The 24,142-nt window shown below is 44.4% G+C and overlaps 1 protein-coding gene across 1 annotated transcript in view; it reads right to left on the bottom strand.

The window, feature by feature from the left end:
* The window catches only part of CROCC2 (ciliary rootlet coiled-coil, rootletin family member 2), a 120,244-nt gene that overhangs the window by 22,401 nt on the left and 73,701 nt on the right, over positions 1-24,142 (bottom strand). The window contains 14 exon segments of the mRNA XM_044290645.1: positions 201-368; positions 523-682; positions 2,301-2,539; positions 4,497-4,640; positions 4,877-5,011; positions 6,276-6,455; positions 6,607-6,776; positions 8,662-8,789; positions 8,873-9,066; positions 13,712-13,942; positions 15,409-15,555; positions 17,276-17,420; positions 18,907-19,089; positions 22,110-22,300. Of these exon segments, the coding sequence (XP_044146580.1) occupies positions 201-368; positions 523-682; positions 2,301-2,539; positions 4,497-4,640; positions 4,877-5,011; positions 6,276-6,455; positions 6,607-6,776; positions 8,662-8,789; positions 8,873-9,066; positions 13,712-13,942; positions 15,409-15,555; positions 17,276-17,420; positions 18,907-19,089; positions 22,110-22,300 (2,415 nt within the window).

Raw genomic sequence — 24,142 nt, 5'->3', positions numbered from 1 at the left:
GTTTTTATTTCACACAACCGCATCTTAACGGAACAGATGCACCCTAATGTGCAAAATCAAAATGGATCCATTTAATTCCGGTATTGAGATCCTCTGCTGGATCTCAATACCGGAATTAACAGCGCAAGTGTGAAGGTAGCCTAAAACCGACTGTATGCATTAAACCTCGAGCAAGGATTTGCCCATGACATGATACAAACCTCTCTGCGGGCAGCTTCTCTCTCAGCCTCGCTCTCCGTTATACGCTGTCTCAGTTCGAGTGACTCTCTTCGACTCTGCTGCTCTTTCTGCTCCTCCTGCTGTATCCGGGCCTGAAGCTCAACCACTTCTTGCTCCTTCTGACTGCTCTCTCCTCCAAGTGTTTTTACCTGTGTCATATGAAGGAAGAATGAATGATTGGCAGGGTACACACATTCTTATGTGCAGTATTTTTTACGCTTTCACTCCTGAGATTTTTTTCTACATACTGAAGCACTGAAATGTATATAATATCTGACAGAAATGGAGCCAGCTGTCACACACCTGTCTGCGCAGCTCTTGAAGTTGTCTGCGGGCCTCAATGTGTGATCGCTCTACCTCACGCAAACTGGTTCTCAGTTGGGCTGCTTCCCGCTCAACGCATGACTTGGCCTCCTGCAGTCCGGCTAAGCGCTGCAGCTTCTCCTCTATTGCCACCTGCAGGCTGGAGGAATAATGCATGTGAATTGATTATATCACATATTAACTTCCATGTAGTGAGCAACACTTCAATAGACTCAATAAAGAAAGACCATCAAGTTTTAATACACACTCTGATGCATGTGTCTATGTGGTTCTCAAGATAAAAGCTTAAATCCACTTCTGTGAACTAAATTCTCATGTCGAAAACCACAAGGAAGAATGGAGGAGGCCTGGTTTCTCAGCTTCCTCTCTATCTCCTTCTCTACATCTCATCTCCATAGCTGCTCTCATTGACAGTTATTAAAGGGGTTGCACCAAGGAATTAACTTATAATTATCCAACCTCTGGGATGCCTAACAATCTCAAGAACGGGGTCTTGTGCATCCTGTAAGAATGAAGCGACTCCTAGTGGTGTCAGGAGGCAGCCAGAATTTTATCATTTAACGTATAACTGATGCTTCATTTCAGACTGCTCTCCTGCTCCAACCCCTTCACCAACTGTCAGTTTACTGCTAAAATCTGTCTTCAGTGAAGAAGGGCTGCCTGCTCACTGAAGGATGAGATTACCTAGAAACCTATGGAGGAGGAGAAAGAGGAGGAGGGAGAGGCTGCTGGAGACAGGCAGAAGTAGAGATGCTGACAGAGACACTGCAGTGTATACAGGGGATTCGGAGTTCTATAACATAAAGATGACATTTACCGTAGCCCATATTAATATATTTTAAGAAAGTAATTCACACAGAATTTTGGATATATTTAAATAAAGTCTGTCACCACTGGCAACTGGTTTTAACCTTTTGCATTGCAGTGTAGCTGTCCTATGGGTGCAGCTGGGCTACTTTAGGGATAAGTACATCCTCTTGGAGATTTTAAACATTTTGTATAACAGGCGTCAGATAATATGACAAAGCAATCCATATAACTATGAGGATAAAAAAATTGTGGATGCTAACAGTGCATAATGTTCCTTCACACTATGTGGCCAATCGAAAATCGTCATTATGGCCAACTAAGGAAGAATACTTAAAAAAAAAAATACGGATAAACAGCAAACGTGGCAAACAGGGAAAGTAGACGAAAGACAAACTTAGGGGGAGGGGGGCTTCCATCAGATGGCAGGCACCATGAGTGGTATTTGGTCATTTGTAAGTTACAGGTTGCAGTGCTCCTTCATACAGCTCAGCCAATGAACTAATAGCAAAACTGTATGGAGGCAGTAGAAATGAAATAATGCGTATAAAGCATTATTTATAGGCCAGTATCCTGTCGTCACCATTATTTAAAAGGGTTGTCCGGGTTCAGAGCTGAACCCAGACATATCCCCATCTTCACCCACTCAGCCCCTGAATTGCACAGGGCAAGAGCTTTTCTGGAGATCTGGTGACATACCGGGCACTCCATGGGTAAGCTAGACGGAGGCTCCCGCCTAGCAGAGAGCCCGGTGACGTCACTGGCACTAACGGGTGGGCTTTAGCGCTGCCCTAGCCTGTAAAGCCCAACCATCAGTGCTGGTGAAGTTACCGGGAACACTGCTAGGCGGGAGCCTCTGCCTAGCAGTGTAAAAATGGAAACAAAACGCCCTAGCCCTAAGCAATCCAGCGCAAGGCAAGAGGGAGCTGATTCTGCTATTGTAATCCTACCTGCTCCTTTCGGTCTCTGTTTTCTTGATGGATGCTCTCAGTTCAGTGTTAGATTTCTGCAGAGTTTCTCTTTCACGTGTCAGGTCACCAAAATCTCGGCGTAACTCTAAAGCTTCCTTCCTCTGTAATTCACACGTCTCTTCTGTCTCCCGCAGCAGGCGCTGAACTTCAATGATGTCCCTGCGCAACCCATCTCTGGCATCCTCTGCTAAACGGAGCTGGGTTCTCAGCTCTTCCATCTGCATCGGACAGCAACATTTAGTAGAAAGGAAACTGGTTAATGTAATCATTAAGTAATGATCATTTGGCTCTGCTGTCTACTAAGCAATCATCTATGGAAATCTATGTAAGGCCCCAGGTGGAGCAATATGACCCCTATTCTGTAGATATGATATAATTCCAAATCCCAAAAGACACAAATAATTTCAAATTATATGACCAAACTGTTAAAGGGGTTGCCCTGATTTATTTTCTTTAATTTGCTGCCCAGTTCCCCACTATTCCATTCCGACTTCACTGGACTTCCAGTTCTGTCAACTTCCACATGGACAGGTCACGTGTGCCACTGCAGCCAATGACTGGCCTCAGCAGTGATGTGTCCCCAAGTGGCACATAACCCAGCATGCCGCTTGGGGACATGTCAGCTCAGGCCAGTCATTGGCTGCAATGGCACACGTGACCCTATCTATCTATCTACTGTATCTTGTATCTATCTATCTTGTATCAATCTATCTATCTTGTCTGTATCTATATCGATCTATCTATCTACTGTATCTTGTCTATATCTATCTATCTACTGTATCTTGTCTATATCTATCTATCTATCTTGTCTGTATCTATCTATCTACTGTATCTTGTCTATATCTATCTATCTATCTTGTCTGTATCGATCTATCTATCTACTGTATCTTGTCTATATCTATCTATCTATCTATCTATCTTGTCTGTATCTATCTATCTATTTACTGTATCTTGTCTATATCTATCTTGTCTGTATCTATATCTATCTATCTATATTGTCTGTATCTATCTATCTATCTATCTTGTCTGTATCTATCTATCTATCTATCTATCTATTTACTGTATCTTGTCTATATCTATCTATCTATCTATCTATCTATCTATCTTGTCTGTATCTATCTATTTACTGTATCTTGTCTATATCTATCTTGTCTGTATCTATATCTATCTATCTATATTGTCTGTATCTATCTATCTATCTATCTTGTCTGTATCTATCTATCTATCTATTTACTGTATCTTGTCTATATCTATCTATCTTGTCTATATCTATATCTATCTATCTACTGTATCTTGTTTATATCTATCTATCTATCACTGATATGTAACTTACACTGCGCACAAAGAAGTGGTTATTGAAAGGAAGAAGAAGAGGTGCTGTAAGCATGTGCATCCTCCGGCCGGCCCTGTCAGCATTTCAAAAATTGCGCGCCTGTGTTGATTCGGCGCAGGCGCTCTGAGATAAGGAGGCTCGCCTCCTCAGCACTCCCTCAGTGCGCCTGCGCCGATGACGTCTTCTCTTTCGTCTGCGCCTGCGCCGAATCAACACAGGCGCGCAATTTTTGAAATGCTGACAGGGCCGGCCGGAGGAGGAGATCGCGGCTGGCCCTGTCAATCAACAGAAGGAGGGGGCGGTTTTCTGCAGCTGCTACCAGCAAGTAGACGCCCTACTTGCTGGTAGAAAGGTAATTAGCATATCATAAAAGTACATTTTTTGCAAAATCTACTGAACAAAAATTATTAATAACATAAGGTATAGCAATATCGCAGGTTAGGGATTATAAGTAAAAAAAAAAAAAAAAAAAAAAAACAGTTTAGTGGGGTGGCAGAAGACCTTTAATAAGTAGTGATCTTCTAAAGTAAGGAGCTAACTAAAGGCCAAGGCTCCAGGGTGTTGCCCATGAGCCGCTGTAAAACTGTGGGACTGCCGAGACCAGGCTTCAGGTGCGGACATTGCAATGCTACAGTGTTCCCAGAAGTCTTATGTAGCTGTCTATAGTGCTACAGAAAAATGAGTAAGAATAAGGTCCAAAACACGGTCCTTTGTTTTTATCCCTCAAACTAATCATGCATGATGTGATGCTGATTACATCCGAGGACTACAGGAGATATAATTATCTGCAGCTGTAATGGAAATAAATACCTGATTCATTAACTGCAGAGCATGCAGCTTACCTCTTTGGTCAGGTTTTCCCTGTCTTGACTCAGTTGTCTGACACGCTCACATAGGCTCTTGTTCTCTTTAGAGTGTGCTGACACGGCATCTTCAAACTCCGACTGCAGAGCCTTCAGTTCTGAAGAGACTCCGTCCAGCATTGCCTGCTCGATTTACAAAGAGATGGATCCAATTCTCAATCATTATCTTATTATTCAAGCTAATGTGCCCGCTAACATATGCCAAGACAGCTACTCCCTTGTGGCAACCAATTTCATGTGTATAAGACATCAGACAACCTTGCGGTAATCGCATATACACCATATACATTATACGACAGCTCATAATCTCCTTGGAACACGTTGTGTAATTGTGTATTGTGTGCAGCGCATGAACGGACCTTGTCCTGGTCCTGCCTGATGTGAGCTTCCCGTCTAAACCTCTCAGCCTCCAGTTTGGTGTCAGAAAGCTCCCTCTGGGTCTGCATCAGCCTTTCGCTCAAAGCATTCTTCTCGGTTTCCTTTTGGAGCAGAGCCTGAACAAAAAAAAGAGATGAGTCTTTACCAAGAGAGTTTAGTTCTGAAATATGGTCACATACGAACATGCCAATGCTACACATGTTCTGATCCATCATGAGCATGATACACTTAGGATTTTGTAGCTACTTGCCAGGACCAAGAGAAGAGGTGGGTTAGTGATGCACCCCTTAAGGGCACCCTAGTGAATTGGGTGCACTCTGAAGCTCTGTTGGTGTGCATTCCCTGAGTATATGCACCACATATAGTCTGGAGGTATGCAACTGTATGATTGACAGCTGAATATGCTGGCCAAAAACTGCCTGAAAGTTGACTACACTTCCTAGAATTTTTTTTTCATAGAAGTCTATCAATACTGAATGCCTGGTGTATACGTATGCTTACTGACGTAGTGTGCAAAGAGCCTCAGACTGCAGGCCCAGTCCTCCCAGTCCCAGTTATTAGCCTTTTTCCTATTGCTAAAAAGGAGTGGTGATCGTAAGACATCTCTCTATGTCTATGAGGGGGCAGGATAGGGGGACGAGGAAGCGGTGCTTTGTCATTCTCAAAGCACCTTCTTCTGTCCCTTTTACCTGAGTGTATTCGATAAGCGCTGTTTACAGGCGTTTTTATCGGGCGTTTTTGAGGCGTTTTTGTATTTTCGAAACGCGCATCGTACGGTCGTTCTTGCTATTGACCACAGAGGCGTACAATGAAAAACAGAGGTGTTATGCGCAACAATACGCCCCAAAGAAGCTCCTGTAAGAAGCTCGTACGCGCTGTAAAACGCTCAGGTGAGAACCATGCTCATAGGGAAACATTGGTTTTTGCCTGTTGAGCGCTTTACAGCGCGTAGGAACGCGCTGTAAAAAGCTCAGGTGTGAACCTAGCCTAATCGCAATGAAGAGTTTCTTCTCCCGCACTCCATAAAAATATATCCTGTATTGAAAAAAACACATTAAAAACATCTTGCAATAAAAACAGCCATGTAAAAAATTGCCATAACTTGAGGACAAGTTACACTCTGTCTGAAATGCGTGGGAAATTTTTACTTATTTTTACTTTACTTAGGTTTTTTGTAAGACATTTTTAATGTGTTTCCGATCCAGGATACTCCTCCTTGGACCCATTCAGCTTTCAAGATCCCAGCATAAGCGGTGCGCATATCATTCTGTATGTGTTTGCTCCTTTTATTAAAAAGCCTATTATAATACAGTAAGCAAACCCCTGACCCAACTGGAAGTGGCAATACTAAAATATGAATGTGTGGATGGGTCTTCTCACCTTTTGTTTCTCGTTTTCCACCCGCAGTAAACTTTCTTCCCTCTCCTCTTGCAAGCGAACAACCTCCGTACCGAGCTTCTGCCTGATGTTCTCACACTCGGATAATAGCTCCTCTTTCTCGCTCTCCATACGCTGGACTGCCTCCTGCTTCTCCTCCATCATGGCCAGCAGCAGTGACTCCTAAAAGTAACAGTGGCAGATGAGGCAATAGTACAGGAATAGAAGGACTAAAGCAGTGTACAGAGGAACATTTAGTACGGTAGCTGAAGAAAGTCAAATAGAGATTATCTGCGCCGACCTTCCCAAGGTGGTCTGTAGCTAATGTACTAACCTTCTCCCTCTTGAGCCGCTCTACAGTATCTTGGTGCTGCTGGGCCTGGTTGCTGAATGAGATCTGTGCTGTTTGCTCTGTTTGTGCTAGTTGCAGATCCACTTTGACCTTCTGTTGCCGCAGCTCAGCCATGGCTTCTTCCGCTTCCAGGGCCTGGTGTTGAGCCTCCGCTGTTATGAAAGATCATTACAAGCCTCAACTATTAATACAATACATCAAAGTTAATCCATAAAATGCACAGTTTTAGGCGCTCCCTAAAAACACATATTTTTAGGATAGCCTATCGCATCCCCTGATCTAACCCTTCTCCATTCACCCCCCACCACCCGTTCAGAATTATTCTTCTGAACCTGATCTATCAGTATCCACCACACGCCTTGCACTCAGAAGCACTACAGATATCGGCGGTGATGGCTCCTCTATTGTGTTAAAGGGAACCTGTCACCAGTTTTATAGTGTCCTAACTTAGGGCAAGATAAACTAGTGACAGACCCCCCTAGCAAAATGCTTCCTTTAATTGGCCCGGCCATTTTGCTAAATGGTGCTGTGCTAAAGTGCTCCAGCGCGTGCCAATGAGTCCCCATATTCATGAGCTCCTGGCTCTCCCCGCCCATCTGCTTCTGATTCATATGGAACAAACTGTCAATCAGAGGCAGGTGGGCGGGGAGAGCCATGAGCTCATGAATATAGGGACTCATTGGCATGCGCTGCTTGGAGCTGTTAGAACCTAGCAGCATAAAAATGCTGACAGATTCCTTTAAGGGCTCATGCACTTGAACATGTTCTCTTTCCATGTCCGTTCCGTTTTTTTGCGGACCGTATGCGGAACCATTCATTTCAATTGGTCCGCAAAAAAAAAAAAAAAGAAGTTACTCTGTGTGCATTCCGTTTTCGTGTGTCTGTATTTCCGTTCAGCAAAAGAATAGAACATGTCCTATTATTGTCCGCATTACGGACAAGCATGCTACTGTTCTATTAGGGGCCAGCTGTAAATGTAGTGGTCTCCTTCATTGAACGAGAAGCTGACTTTCCTTCTCTACAATCGGCTGTAACATCCTGCGGTGTAAACCCGCTTTAAGACTGTATCAGGCTGCCCAGCGAGATACACTCTATTTGTACCGTTCCGGACTTTACTTATCAGCATCATGTCATCATGTTTCACTGAGTGCTGAGAGGATTATCTGTGTTGAACATAATTCACATTAATGTTGTGTCTAAAATATATAAAAAAAACCTTCATTTTGCACGCAGTAATCTTAGCTGGCTGATTTTCTGAGAACCTATAATTCACTGCCTCCTGTGCTTCATTTTAAATGGACCCTGAAGAATATGTAGTAAAATTGTGCCAGGCTGTCAACCTGGCGTGACCCTTCCTGGACACCATTCCTGAATTCTCTGTACATAAAGATGTGCGAGTATAGCTGTGCGCCAGCCAGGCGATGGGTGTGGCCCACTAAAAGACTGTTATCTTGATGTATGTACATAGCAGATTATTCGCTGACAAACTGCGGCTCCTACAAGTCTCTATGATGCGAGTGATCCTAGGTGATTTTATCATCCAGATGTACATTAATTTAAAGGGGTATTCCCATCACAGACAATGGGGGAATATGCCCCCATTGTCTACAATGAGAACGGAGCAGGGAATATAACGGAAGACGCACTGCGCATGCGTCGCCGCCCTCGATTCATTTCTATGGGGCCGCCGAAAATAGCTGAGCGCTGGCTCGGCTATTTCCATCTGCCCCATAGAAATAAATGGGAGCAGGGGCTGCGCGTGCGCAGTGCACTCCCATTCACTTCTATGGGAGCAGTGCTTGGTGGTGGACGGACCCCGGGAAATTCAGGGTCCTCCAGCCGCAGCTCTCCCCGCTCCATTCTCCTTGTAGGTGCGGGTCCCAGAGGTGGGACCCGCACCTATCAGACAATGGGGGCATATCCTACCGATAAGCTCCCATTGTCTGTGATAGGAATACCCCTTGAAACGATTTTACTATAAGAGAACAGTCTAAGTCACGGTCACAATTATATAACATTCAGATGGGTGGGTGATACCTTGAAGGTTTTGTTTAGCAAGTATTAGCGTGTGTATCTCTCCTTCCAGTTGTTCTTGGCGATCTTCCAGCTGGGCTGCCCGGCGCTGGGTATCGTACAAGGTGCTCTCTAGAGATTCCTTCTGTGCCCTAGAAGACCAGGACGGCAAAACATAAGAAAAGGGGTAGAAAGAGCTTCGGCTACTACTGACCAGCAGTAAAAGCAGACTTACCGCAACTGAGCAACTTCATCTTCTTGTTCATGTCTTTCAGCTTCCAGGGTGGCTACCTGAACGCCAAGCTCTGCATTTTGATTGGTCAGCTCTTCGATGCGCTGTCCTGCACGCTGCAAGGCTGATGCTTGTTTGTCCAACTCCCTTCGATTTTCCTGCAACTGATCTTGAAGTGTTTGTACTACTGCATTGGCCTGATGGGTAGAAGAAGAAGCAGAATAAGGGCTCATGCACAGGACCGTTGTTGTTTTGTGGTCCACAAATTGCGGATATATATATAAAAAGAGGACTAAACAAGATGAAAAAAACATCTGCATGCCTTTATCTGTATTCTTACAACACATGCAGTTAAGTCTTTAAAGGAAATTTGTCCCCAGGAAATTTACAGTTAAACCAGGTATAGTGCTTTATAGCTTAGGCTACTTTCACACTAGCGTTTCTATTTTCCGGTATTGAGATCCATCATAGGGTCTTAATACCGGAGAAAAACGCTTCCGTTTTGTCCCCATTCATTGTCAATAGGGACAAAATGTAACAGAACGGAATACTCCAAAAAGCTGCAGTTTTCTTTCCGTCATGGGAATCAGACCAAGACGGATCCGTCATGACCCACAATGCACAATAGAAAACGGATCCGTCCCCCATTGACTTTCAATGGAGTTCATGACAGATCCGGCCATGTTAAAGATAATACAACTGGGTCCATTTATAACGGATGCAGGCGGTTGTATTATCAGTAACGGAAGCGTTTTTGCTGAGCCCTGCCGCAGCAAAAACACTAGTGTGAAAGTAGCCTCAGCTGAATGATACTTTAACTTGAATGGGGCTGAGCTGCGCCTGGGTTAAGTGACTGATGAACGTGTCGTCACTGGCCTATGAAAAGGTGAGGGAAGGCCGCAGTGCTACGCAGCCAATAAACGTGCAGGTAAGTACTGCCATTCACTGTAATGCCGTAGCCATGTTGGCTGCTGGCATTACAGTGATTGGCTGGCCGGAACGCGTCATCGGGTGCTATATAGCACCCGATGACACGTGTTCGGCTCAGTATTAGTCAGGGAAAGCTGGAGAGCAGAAGGGAGAGATAGTGTAGGGAGTGAAATAGCAATATTTTTTGTTTTTATACTTGTTATAGACACAAAAGTCCTTTTAAGGACTATAGTTGTATCTGGCAGCAATATATATTTTTTGTGCAACCTGCGCTAAATAGCTTGCAATTGTTTGGCCGCTGCAGACAGCGAAATTATCTGCGCTATATCTCCTGTCTAACGTGTGCGCAGCCTAAAAATATCAGTGACGTCCAGTGTACTTCTTCTGTAGACGGTGTCTGCTGCGGACAGTTACATTACCTGCACTACATCTCCTGTATAACGTTTGCGTATCCGAAATATCAGTGATATTCAGTTTAATTTTTTTTGCTGATGGCGGCAGCGACATTACCTGCACTACATCTTCAGTATAACGTTAGCGCATCCGAAATATCAGTGTAATTTTTTTCGCTGCTCGTGACAGCGACATTATCTGCGCTACATCTCCTGTGTAACTTGTGCGCAGCCTAAAAATATCTGTGACATCCAGTGTACTTTTTCCGTAGACGGTGTCCGCTGCGGACAGTTACATTACCTGCTCTACATCTCCTGTATAACGTTTGCGTATCTGAAATATCTGTGACATTCAGTCAAATTTTTTTGCTGCTGGTGACAGCGACACTACCTGCGCTACGTCTCCTGTATAACGTTCGCCTATCCTAAATATCAGTGACATTCTGTGTACTTTATTTGCGCATACACTTACAAAACCTGCACTATTGTACGTGTGACATACTTGCAAGCATATATACCACTTAATATGCGCAAGGCGAGCAGTAAGAGGAAGTGGCCGTGCTGCTGATGGTGCACGCAGAGGCCGTGGCCCTGGGCACGGTGAAACTGTGCCTGCTGCCAGAGCACAGGAAACACACTCATCCACGATGCCTAGCTTCATGTCCCAGTTTGCAGGGCGGCGCAGAACACCACTCTCGAAGTCAGACCAGTGCGACCAGGTGGTCAGTTGGATTGCAGCAGATAATGCTTCCAGTCGGCTAAGCACCACCCTGTCTTCCACAAAATCCAGTCTCAGTAGCCAAGAGTCTGGTCAACAGAATCCTCACCTTGATACTCCTTCCACCCACCATGGAGAGTCTTGGCAAACAAGTGATACCACACTCGGATACTCTGAGGAGCTGTTTTCATCGCCATTCCTTAATTTGGGCCTCTCGCCAAGCCCGCTTGAAGAGGGACATGAGGAGATCTTGTGCCCTGATTCCCAAACTCTGGAGCATCCACAGTCAGAAGAAGATGATGGTGGGGCAATTAGTGTTTCACGAGGTGGATGATAATGATGAGACACAATTGTCAATAACTGAGGTTGTTGTTAAGTCAGCAAGTCAGGAGGATGACCAGAGTGAGGAAGTGGAAGAGGAGTTGGTGGACGATGAAATCACTGACCCAACCTAGAAAGGTGGCAAGCTGAGCGAGGACAGCAGTACAGAGGGGGAGGGATCCACAGCACAGCAACAGGCTGGAAGAGGCAGTGGGGTGGCAAAAAGGAGAAGGAGGGCCACACCAAACAGGCCCGCAACTGTTCACAGAGTCACCCCCTTGTGGCAATCTCCCTTGCCAAGGGGTAGGTGTTCTGCAGTCTGGCGCTTTTTTGAGGAAAGTGCAGACAATAAAAGAATTGTCATTTGCAACCTGTGCCGTACCAACATGAGCAGGAGTGTGAACACTAGCAACCTCACCACCACCAGCATGATCCGCCACATTTCATCAAAGCACCGTAATAGGTGGGCTGAACGCCTGGGTCCACAACCAGTGTCTGTGGGTCACACCACTGCCTCCTCTTCCCCTGTGTTACGTGCTGGCCGATCCTCTGTCCAAGACGTAGGCCCATATGCCTCCCACCCTGCACCTGGACCTTCGCAAGCACCATCAGCTAGCACATTCACTTCTGTGTCCGAGCGCAGCGTACAGATGTCCATACCCCAGGCCTTTGAACGAAAGCGCAAATACCTACTCACCCACCCACAGACCATAGCACTAAATGCGCACCTTTAAAAATTGCTGGCCCTGGAAATGTTGCCATTTAGGCTTGTGGACACTGAGGCTTTCCACAGCCTGATGGCGGCGGCCGTTCCGCGGTACTCTGTCCCCAGCCGCCAATATTTTTCATGGTGTGCATCCCCAGCCTTACACCAGCACGTAACATCACCCGTGCCCTGACCAACGCAGTTATTGGGAAGGTCCACTTAACGACTGACACATGGACAAGTGCTTTTAGCCAGGGACGCTACATTTCTCTGACGGCACACTAGGTGAACGTTGTAGAGGCCGGGAGCGAGTCGTTCCCTGGGATAGTGAACTAACCAGTGGTCCAACCGGACCCATATATGTCTTTTGTCATGTGCTGTTATATATCACTAAAACATCACTTTTATTTATTATTTCCTTTTAAAAACACATATAGGTTAGTGCTAACGAAACTAGGACAGATTAAAACTATCAGTGGCCTGGGTCGCTCCCTCTTTCTCTATATTCCAATATTCTTGCTGTTGCTTCACAGCAAGTGAATAGTATCAATGTTAACTACAGCCTAATGTCACGGCTTGCAGCTATCTTATTATTTGTACCTATGCTAACTGTAATTCACTCCTGTTACGGAGCTCCCTCACTGCCACTAAACCTAAAAACCCTGAGATGGCACAGATGCTACCGACGCCAAGGATTGCAGGCCCTACTTCCATCAGGGTTTCCGCCACCACCTACGTTAGTGGCTGCAACCCCCCCTTCTCCTCCTCCTCCTCCGCCACTTCCACCTCCGAATTATCATCTTGCAGCACCAGTCAGCCATCAGTCAGTAGCTGGAAGCAGTGTAGCACTGCAGTGGGCAAGCGGCAACAGGCCGTGCTTAAACTGATATGCTTAGGTGACAAACAGCACATTGCCGCAGAGCTGTGGCAGGGGATAAGGGACCAGACTGAGCTGTGGCTCTCGCCACTCAACCTACAACCAGCCATGGTTGTGTCTGATAATGGCTGGAACTTGGTGGCGGCTTTGGAGCTTGGCAAGCTCGCACACATCCCATGCCTAGCCCACGTGTTTAACCTAGTGGTTCAGCGGTTTCTCAAAACCTACCCCAATTTGCCTGACCTACTGGTGAAGGTGCGCCACGTGTGTGCCCATTTCCGCAAGTCATCGACAGCTTCCGCCGGTCTGGCAATGCTGCAGCAGCGCTTGCAATTGAGAGCTCAGAAAAGCCCTTTCAGTGCACTGAGGCCGGGCTCAAGTCACTCTCTGAACCTTCGCTTCTCCTGCTTGATTGCAGGCAGCAGTACCATCATGGCAAGTGCAGTGAAGATCTCAGAACAAGGATGACCGCTCTGAGATAATCAATGAAGATCTCAGAATGGGGATGACCGCTCTGAGATCTTCACGGTGCCAGCATATGCACAAGATGTCAGGGACCTAGGCATCGAAGCAGTGAGGATGCCTGGTCCTGTCAAAATCATTGGGAGGGGGATTGGCAACAGGGAGGGGCGAAGGCGAAATGGTGCTTCCAGGTGCTTCAATGACCTAATTTACATAGAACTAAAAATAAGAATTTCTCTGCCTCAGTAATTTAAATAGCAGAGAAGAAGGGCTCATTTTAGTAATCACAATCAACCCCACCAGCCAGTGTGCGTGATTTAATAGGGTTAGTCACAGTGACCGAAGCTCTTTGACATTATGCAACTACAGAAAAAAAACTATAATTCAGCTACATTGCCTTAATATTAGTACATCAATGGTAACGAAGCCCCCTTACCTGTGCAAGCTGCTCCTTTAATTTAGCTCTTTCTCTGCGCACGCTATGTAGCTGCTCCTCAGTCCTCTGCTGCTTCTCTTCCACCTCAAGGCACCTCCTTTCCAGTCCGGCTCTTTCCGCCTGCAGCTGAGATACCTCAATCTCCAGTGCTTCCCGCTGCTCCCTCAGTGCAGCACAGCTAGCCTCGCTAACACGCCTGTCCTCCTGCATTAAACTGCGATCAGCCTCCAGCTGAAGTAGGGGGGGATAAAAGGGAACCTGATGAATCTTGGTTGCTCCACAATTTAATACATTCCAACACTGTGAATTGTGTATATGCTACCTTTACCTATCTGTATATAATAACCCAGGCAACCCCTGTAAATGGCCTAAAATAACAAATGAATTATGCTCACCTGTTTTTTCCTCTGCTATGTCCTGCACTGCACTTCGGTCCTCACACAGGTCACGGCTGCAGCCAATTACTGGCCTCAGCAGAGACATCCCAGTGTACAGGCCGGCGTACTAAGTCCAGCTATTGGCTGCAGCAGTGACTTGTACATGGAATGCCACTGCTGCAGCCAAGAAGAGGATGTCACCGGTGGGAGGACCATAGCGCAGTGCTAGAAGAAACAGCAGAGAAAACAGGTGAGTATTCATTTGTTATTTTACGCCATTACCAGCGGTTGCCCGAGTTTTTATATAACTTAAACAACCCTTTTAAGCCAAGGGAATTGGATGTAGAACATAATTATTCATGTCTAAAGGTAATGTATTATACTTTCAGGGAAGAGAAATCGGGCAAATTGTTAATGTTTTATCGGCAACATTCAAGAACATTTAAAAGAACCAGAAGTTTTGAGACACACCAAGATTTAGATAACCAAAAACAAGAGAACAAGATTTAAAATTAAGTTTCCTGGTGGTCCAAGGAAGCACCACTAAGTTCTTGTAATCTAGGGTGGTGCCACCTTCTTTTGCTCTCTAAGGAAGTATGGAGGTTAAAGGCTGTCCAGGAATTTACTGATGGTCTTTCCTCAGGATAGGACATCAATATCTGATTGGCAGGGGTCCAACACCCTCAACTCCCATCGATCAGCTGATCAGCAGTGGCTCAGGAACTACTCAGCTCCATGGATGGAGGTAGTTACTGCAGCACTGGCCCCATTGAAGTGAATGGTGCCGTAACCAGCTCTGTCTACTACAAAGTGGATGGAGGTATGTTGTTCTGGCACTAGAGCTATTCAGGAATAGCTGACGAGTCAGGGTTCACGGTACCAGACTGCCTCCGATCAGCTATTGATGGCCTATCCTAAGTTAGGCCATCAATAGTAAACTTCTAGAATATTCCTGGTGATCTATGGTACAGAGGTCAAGAGTATAAGCTGTGAATTTATATCTGGTGGTCTAGAGTAGTAGCTGACTAGTTAGGGTAGTTTCACATTAGTGTTAAAACTATACAGCCTGCCGGAGTTCATCGTATCCGGAATAGCTGGATAGCGCCCGAGCAACGCCAGACCCCATTGACTATATTATAGCGGCAGGATTCAGCCAGACAAAAATCGGTGCCGGGTCCCATTATAGTCAATAGGCAATATCTGTCTAAGGCTAGTGTGAAACTAGTCTTTTATTAAGATATTTCGCTGGATATATTTTTTATCACGGAACTGATATGGTTGATGTACCTTTAATGTAAGCATGTTATGAGCAAGGCGTACCTGTAAAATCAGACGATTCAACGCCACTTTGTCTTGTGCTAAACCTTCATTCAATGCACCCATTTTGGCCAATGAGTCATTTAGTGCCGCCCGTTCACTGCGCATCTGGTTCAGTGCCAGCTCCAGTTCCGCTCTGCTAGACTCAGCCTGGCATGGAAAGTCGTGTTAAAAACACACAACCAACACCACAGACACTGTGTACTGTACTTAGGTCAATATTATGCATCCCATGCAGAGTTCTCGGACCAAGTAAGATATTCTATGCAGCGCGCCCTGGTTATCATCTTTTTTTGGATTAACACTTAGTAACGGATTAGTTTGTTATTCTTCCGCTGTTGTCTTGGTAACAATGGTGTCTTGCCTATCAAATTTGCTTAGCTAGACAGAAATATATTATTAGACATATTTATATCTATATTTAAGGGAATCTGCTACCGGGAAACAGAGAGTGCAATCTGCAGGTGGAGATGAGCAGATTGATGTCTATAGTTTTTAGGGAAAAAGTTTTGTAAAACTTGTAATTTATTGATTCTGTGCTTTGGAGTCCAGTAGGTGGTCTCCGTCAGTGACTGGCAGCCAGCTCTGTATGCACACTGATACAGGGAAGGACAATCACTGAGTGAGACCACCCACTGGACTCCTAAGCATAGAAAGAGCTGAGGATTACAGGTTATACTAAATCTTTTTCCACAACACTATATACCAATCTGCTCACCCCCAGCTGCTCCGTAGCATGTAGTCTACAGATTGGATAGCATTTTCAAGGCGACAGGTTCCCTTTGATTTTATAACAATGCAGTCCATTCTGGCCTGTTCATAGAGACGTAACCTGAGGCAACCATCAGATATGTCATTTCTATCACTACCGTCCACATATGTGGCACCTGGGCCATTGGCCTCCCTAGAAACCAAGAGCCCATGTGTGGCTGCGATCCCTGCACCTTCTATTCTACACACACATTGGGGCACATTTACTAATCCTTTAGATGGTGTTAACTTACGGTACTTTCACACTTGCGGCAGAGGATTCCGGCAGGCAGTTCCGTCGCCGGAACTGCCTGCCGGATCCGTCAAAACGTATGCAAACTGATGGCATTTGTCAGATGGATCAGGATCCTGACCCGTTTGACAAATGCATTGCAATGCCGGATCCGTCTCTCCGGTGTCATCCGGAAAATCGGATCCGGCATTTATTTTTTTCACATTTTTTTGCAGTCTGAGCATGTGCAGACCGCAATGCCAGATCTGTTTTGCCGGAACAATGGGAAAAAATGCCGGATCCGGCATTCCGGCAAGTGTTCCGGAATTTTGGACGGAGATAAAATTGTAGCATGCTGCGGTATTATCTCCGTCCGGAAAAGGCAAAAAGACTGAACTGAAGACATCCTGATGCATCCTGACTGGATTGCTCTCCATTCAGAATGCATTAGGATAAAACTGATCAGTTCTTTTCCGGTATTGAGCCCCTAGGACGGAATCTCAGTGCCAGAAAAGAATAACGCTAGTGTGAAAGTACCCCAAGACAGGGTGTCCAGACCTGCACCAGCGCTGGATGAAATGTGGTGCAGGGATAGACTCTTCTCTCTGACTCTATACCAACTATTGGTTGCCTTAGTTTGAGATAGAATTTTACACCACAATTGATGCAGTTTTGGTGTTAATCACTGCATACTGGACCTGCCCCCTTCCTATAAAACAACACCCATGCAGGCTAAGCCATGCCCCTTTAGAGCACGTCATATAAAAGTGTAAACCCTGATTGCACCAAATTTCGCCACTTTCAATACAGATTCTAGAAACCATCTATCATCAGAGACAGAAGTCCTGTGGGGCAGGCCTGGCCTGCACCTTCTATTCACATACGCACCTTGCTAAGAGCACTGGACACGGCATCTTTCTCTCCTTGCAGGACATCTCTTTCCAGTATCATCTGACTTAAGCTCTCTCTGACAGTAACCAGGTCTTTCTTCAGCACTGAAACTTTTTCTTCCAACTTCTCTTGGGTCCTTTGTCTATAGTGATATTCAGAATAATATATCAAGAGGTCTCTTGAGTCGCACTATAGCTACACTGTTAATGCAGTCATTACTGAGAAATGATTGAATATGGTTTTGTGATTGTTAGAATGGAACTAGAAATAATAGTGGTGTGAAAGTGGTGGTGGAAAGTAGACAAGGTTTTAGGGACTTCACAAGTGTCTCACCTCTTTACATATAGACTTTTATGTAAATCATACTGTAAAATCAAACTATTAGGACATGGACACCTTTCTACTGAAATGTTTTTTCGTTCATTTGCTTCCTAAATGCTAAATTAAGTAACGTTCTAAGTAATCTGTATTCAAAATATCTCATCATTCAGTTGTTGTAGAGTCGGCGCAACGCCTCCACATAGTTCTCCTATTGCTTCCGACATACTGTAGATTGACCAGCCAACTGCTCCTGGCTGTTTCGGCTCTCTCTGCTCTCCCCCCTTTTTGTCAGTGTTAGAGTTAGTAGCTGGGAGGGCGAGGAGGTTGTTAATCACAGATCATGGTGTTATAAGGGGGAAAGGATCTAAGAAGTGAGGGCATCACTACATCACACTTTAGATAGGGAGGAAAGCATGCACAAAGCAGTCTGAAAGGGAAGGGGGATGAATTGCACAGGCTGTGGATGAGTGTGGAGAAACAAAAGAGCATTCAAAAGCTTCCACAAAATTTGCTTTACATATTTTGTGCTTATTTTGAGTTAATGATGTTTTCTACTCCATTCACATCAGAAACTACTTGTTTCCTATTACTAGATTGCAGTGCATTGAGTGGGGATCATAAAAAAGACGAAACTCAAGAGCTCGGCTTTTAGGTCACGATTTTGACTCCAGAGTGTGAATAAACTGCATCTGGTTTCCAGGAGCAACTATCAGAAACTAGAACTCGAAAAATTAGGTTATACCTCACAATACAGACTAAATAAATATAGGAAAGTATTTAAACATTGATATAAAAGTTATAGTTTTATATAGAATTACACTGATGCGTGTGCCTCAGCTATTCTCTGTAGCTTTATATTTAGCTTCATTATTTTAGTGCAGTGGAGTCAGTGCCATGTGGTGGACAAGTGTGCTTACAAAATAAAGACTAATGGGGTCATTTATTAAGACCAGCGTTTTAGACGCCGATCTTAATAGCCCCTTTAGCTCGCTGTGGATCCACCGAAGTTATGTAGAGGTGCCAGCCTCTACATAACTTCGGTGTATCCAGCGCCAGTCTAAATGTAAGCCGGCTTCCTTGCTGTCTTACATTTACACCATTTTCTACACCTAAAACAGGCACAGAAAATGATGAATGAGATGGGCCTACCGGCCCATCCCCTCCCACGACATGACCCCTTTATTTTACACCTGGCATGAGCAGGGAAAAGTCGCAGATTGCGGTGCAAATAATCTTTGCACTGCAATCTGGCCAAAATAGTAAATGACCCCCTAAATGAGAAGAAGTTGCTGCTTCCATTTCCTCACCCTCTCTCCAGCTCCTTCTGATTACGTTCCCGCTCCCTGTTGAGTTCTTCCTTTTGCTCTTCCAGAACCTCCCTCTGCCGCAGTAACTCTGTATTCACAGCCTTCAATCTCTCGATCTCCATCAGGGATGCCTCTGCCCTCTGCTTTGCGGTCTCTAAAGACTCTTCTATCTCCTTCTTTTCTCTAAGAAGACAAGAACACATACAATGAATGTTCCTTATATATCACCATATTCTTTAAAAGTGTACAGGAGTGTAAATAAATTATATAATAAGACTATGAAGAACAAAAAAAAAAAGAGAGATGCCTAAAAAAGTATCGCAGCTGACAGCATTACACAGTCCTATATGAAGTTTTGCAGGGTCATCAGAGAACAGGTCAAATGTTTTTTGGGTCTTCCAGCAGAGTATGGCAATGACATAGAAACCGAGGACAAGAGTTTTTTATCGTCACCCATCACTCACTGCCTGAAGTTTTCTCCCAGACTCTATGTTTGATTGACCAATATTCATTCAATCCCTTAGAATTTACTAAAATTATGGAGATATAAGGTAAAAGAGTATCGCTGACGTCACCAGTTCCTAAGCCAGTGATGGCTAACTCCGGCACTCCAGCTGTGGTAAGACTACAAGTCACAAGATGTACACTTGCTTGGCTGTTCTCAGAACGCCATAGAAATTAATGCTGGGAGTGGTAGTTTTACCACAGCTGGAGTGTCGGAGGTTAGCCATCACTAACTCGTCCAAAGCGATAGGGATGAGTCCACAAAATAGCATCTACCTCTAAAGGTAGTTGACCCACTTCATTGGTATGTTTGTATGCTATGTGTGGTCTTAACCAAGACTCCTATAGGAGTCTCATTTTTAATTGTACTAGTAAAGGCTACATTTTATGTCCCGCCACCCTGTATTACACTGCCCGATTTTTTTAGATAATTGCTAACAAGCGACCATCTGGCAGTGCTACCTTCACACTAGCGTTCGGGGCTCCGCTTGTGAGTTCCGTTTGAAGGCTCTCACAAGCGGCCCCGAACGTATGCGTACTGCCCTAATGCATTCTGAGTGGATGCGGATCCGCTCAGAATGCATCAGTCTGGCAGCGTTTGTCCTCCGCTCCTGGCCGTGCGGAGGCAAACGGATCTGTCCAGACTTACAATGTAAGTCAATGGGGACGGATCCGTTTGAAGTTGACACAATATGGCTCAATTTCAAACGGATCCGTCCCCCATTGACTTTCAATGTAAAGTCTGGACGGATCCGTCTGAGCAACTTTCACACTTAGAATTTTTTCTAAAATATAATGCAGACAGATCCGTTCTCAATGGATCCCATCGTCTGCATTATAGAAGCAGATCCGTCTGTGCAGACACCAGACGGATCCGCTCTGAACGCAAGTGTGAAAGTAGCCTAATACTGCCGCCGATTGCCCAATGAAAAAACAAATGTTCGCTCATCGGGCAATCCAAATCTTTTGAGATGTTAAAAAAATTATTGTTTGCAGGAGGCAGATTGTGGCGTGGTGTCTAATAACAATTTGCCGCCGGCAAACCACTAGACTGGGGACGAGTGCTGGCATAGCGATCACTCCTCCACATGCTGCGGAGAAGATCACTGCATGTAATAGCAGCAGTCTCCTCTGCTAGCAATCAGACAATTGCCAGGAGGGAACGCTTCCCTTCCAACAATCGTCTGCCACATCGGGTTGTGTAATACAGCCTTAAGGCTAAGTTCACACTTCAGTTATTTTGATCAGTTATTGTGAACCAAAACCAGGTGTGAGTCAAAACATAGAATAAGGGCAAATCTTTCCATATTCCACCTTATCTCTGAGTAGGCTTCATTACGTGTTTTGGCCCAGAATAACTGATCTAAATAACTGACCCAATAACTGAAGCGTGAACTTGGCCTAAGCACACACTCAGCTCTACAACAATTGTACGCTCACAATATTGTATAGACCATGGATTGGGAATCGCGGCAGTAATTTCTTCTACCTGGTGCAAATGTGTCCATTGTAAAAGGTACTTCATTGAACTTCATATCAAAACAAAACTGGCATTTTGTATCAGTTCTACCACCAGGTACTAGTCCTAAAGTTTTCACTCAAACTTTGAACAAGTAGCCCCCCTCATTCAGTCCTATGGGCTCTTTTTAAAGGTCTCCTGCTATTCCATTCACCTACTGGCACAGACGCCATAAACTGCTTCCAATTTGACTGTTCTGTTACATAACGAGCAACATTGGGTCGAGCCTGACTCTCATATCATGCATTATACCTGGAAGACAGGACAGCTCCAACACTTCCAGCCCCACAGCAATATTTAATTTGCCATTTTCGCTTTCTTACTCTATTTGTTATTTTCTATTTCTCTTAATATTTTCTAGTGTCTAAAAAGGCCATTGAAAATTCACCCAATTAAATGCTTTCTATATGTTCTATTAGGACATCAGAGATGAAGCAGGGTTGCCAACCAGAATTTCTTTTTTCTGGACAACTTATCCCAAAATCACAGCCAGTCAACATTTTTTACCTACAAATTGGAAAACCATAATGAATGATAAAAATTATAAGTAATACAGGTCTATAGCTCAATATGCTGATACTAACTCATTCCCAGCATTTACTGACAGCCTCAAAAAAATTCATGGACACATAATGTTTATTTTTTTTCACAGACACAGGAAAAAAGTCACGTATTTTTACAGACTGTCCAGAAATTTTGGGACGGTTGGCAACCCTGTGATGGGGTCACCCGCTCAGAACAACCTTCTAAATTGAGGAGTGGAGATCAGAGTATGTGGCAGGTTCACATATTACATGGTTGGCCATTCATCTGAATCCGTGGCATGTAATACCCCTTTTCTCCTGCAGTGGCCACTGCAAGGAAACTGTGTGGCCAGTAGCAGCCTCCTCTAGCGATCACAAGTGGTTTCTGAGCTGTTTCAATCAGCTGAACACCACACTGGATTTAATTGAGAAAGATCAAGATGAGGCAACCCCTATAAATTAAATAGCATGATATTCCCTGTAAAAACTTACCTCTAACAGCTGACCCCACACCATCAGTGTATGTTAATGCAGAGGAAATAAAATAATAGTATCTAGTTAACATACTCATATTAAAAGGTCATAAAAAAAAAACACATGATGCAATTCTAGGGCGAACATCAGACATGAACTGTCATGAACCCAAACTAATGTACCTGTTCAAAGATTCCAGACTGGACTGACACCTCTGAGATTCCTGTTTTATGTTCTCCAGTAGATTACTGATCTCATCCTTCTCCCTCTTCAACTTATGGCCTCTTCTCTCTGAGTCTTGCAGACTCTCTGACAGCTGCCTCTTGGTGTCCTCCACCGACTGTAGTGCACTCGCCAATTCGGAGAGCAGCTCCTGCACAAGAACAAGTACAGTGAATGGCTACATACAGATAGACTTTTAGGATGTACATGCCCAAGCTATGTGGTCCAAAGCCAGAAATAATTAGGGTCATTTATCAAACTGGTGTAAAGTAGAACTGGCTTAGTTTCCCATAGCAACCAATCAGATTCCACCTTTCTTTTTCCAAAGGAGCTGTGAAAAATAAACGGTGGAATCTGATTGGTTGCTATGTGCAACTAAGCCAGTTCTACTTTACACCAGTTTGATAAATGACCCTAATGTTTTTTAATTACATTTCCATGATGATGAAATAAAATTATGAAAATAATAAATAAAACAAATGAAATGAAATGCTATATCTGTAAGTAGCGCATATTTAGGCTCCATTCACACGGATGTATTTTTGGTCCTCATCCATTCCGCTTTTTTTGCAGATAGGATGCGGACCCATTCATTCACACCGTGTGCTGTCCACATCCTTATGTCCGTTCCACAGCCCCTCAAGAAAGATAAAACATGTCCTATTCTTGTCCTTTTTGCAGACAAGGATAGGCATTTTTACAACCGATCCGCAAAAAGAATGCAACAAGGATGTCACAAGGATGACACCCGCGGACCGCAAAGAGTAACAACTGGGGAAACAGATAATATATATTTCTTTGAGTACTGACATCATTCCAGGTAAAAAGACAGAGGGCATTGTGATATATAAGCCACTATGTTATTTGACCTCAGTGGCCACATTGTAGATCCATTTTTCTAGTATCAGGCATAGCTTTGTCTGCAGAACACTAAGGGGGTCATTTATTATCATATATACAACAGTTTTCTGTTTACGGTATCTGTCACAGATTGCGGCGCAAAGGTTATTAGCGCCGCAATCTGCAACTTTTTCCCCCCCTCACGCCAGGTCTAAAAAAGGGGCGTGGTGTGGGAGGGGAAAGGGACAGACCAGCAGGCCCATCTAATTTTTCATCTTCTACACCTGTTGTGGTCTAAATTTAAGCCAGCAAGAAAGCTTGCTTAGATTTAGACCGGCGGTGGATGTGCCAAAGTTATGTAGAGGCCGGCGCCGTCTAAATAGCTGATCTTAATAAATGACCCCCTAAATTTCTATATTCATGGAACCAGCTTGAGAGGACATAGCCAAAAAGCAATATACAAGTTTAGTAACAAACTAAAGTTGTAGGTCGTGGCATTTGATTGATTTTAATTGGGGCTAATGTGTGCCACAAAAACATTTTCTACACCACCACTAGCAGATTCAACAAGATGTGTAACTTGTAGTCCTAGGTCGGTGCCTTCTCAAACAGCTGATCTATGGGGGTCTTGGGTGTTGGACCCCCACCGGTCAGATACTGATGAGCTATCCACAGGATAGGTCATCAGTATATGTCTAGGAAGACCCCTTTAATATGCTTCCCTTATAGTACTGGTCTCCTCTTATGGTCCCTTTCAAGCTCCTGTGCACTCTCTGCACTTCCTATAGTTACGCCATTGGCTTGAACCCTTTATGTAAGGCTTGATCGATATGGGATTCATACCAAATTCTCCATTTAACCATTTGCACAGTGAAAATTAGATTTTTCAAAGGCAATGTGACAGTGTTTCCAGTGTTTTCCATCTTCAGCTGTCCAGTTTTGCTTAGCTATTGCCCACCTCAGGCTCTGATTCCTGTTTATAGCTGACACAAAAGCATGATACACAGGAAGTATATTTTCTTCTCCACTAAGCTAATGCATGGGCTGAGTTCTGTCACCTTCCTGTCTGCTTGAATCATTCTCAAGGCATTTTTTGCCCACACCAATTAAGATCTCTGCAATCTGTTTGTGTACTTGTGTGTGTAAAAAGCAT

The sequence above is a fragment of the Bufo gargarizans genome, chromosome 4 (assembly GCF_014858855.1).
Source record: "Bufo gargarizans isolate SCDJY-AF-19 chromosome 4, ASM1485885v1, whole genome shotgun sequence".
Taxonomy (NCBI): Eukaryota; Metazoa; Chordata; class Amphibia; order Anura; family Bufonidae; genus Bufo; species Bufo gargarizans.
The sequence above is the reverse complement of the archived record's forward strand: the minus strand, read 5'-3'. Positions and strand labels throughout refer to the sequence as shown.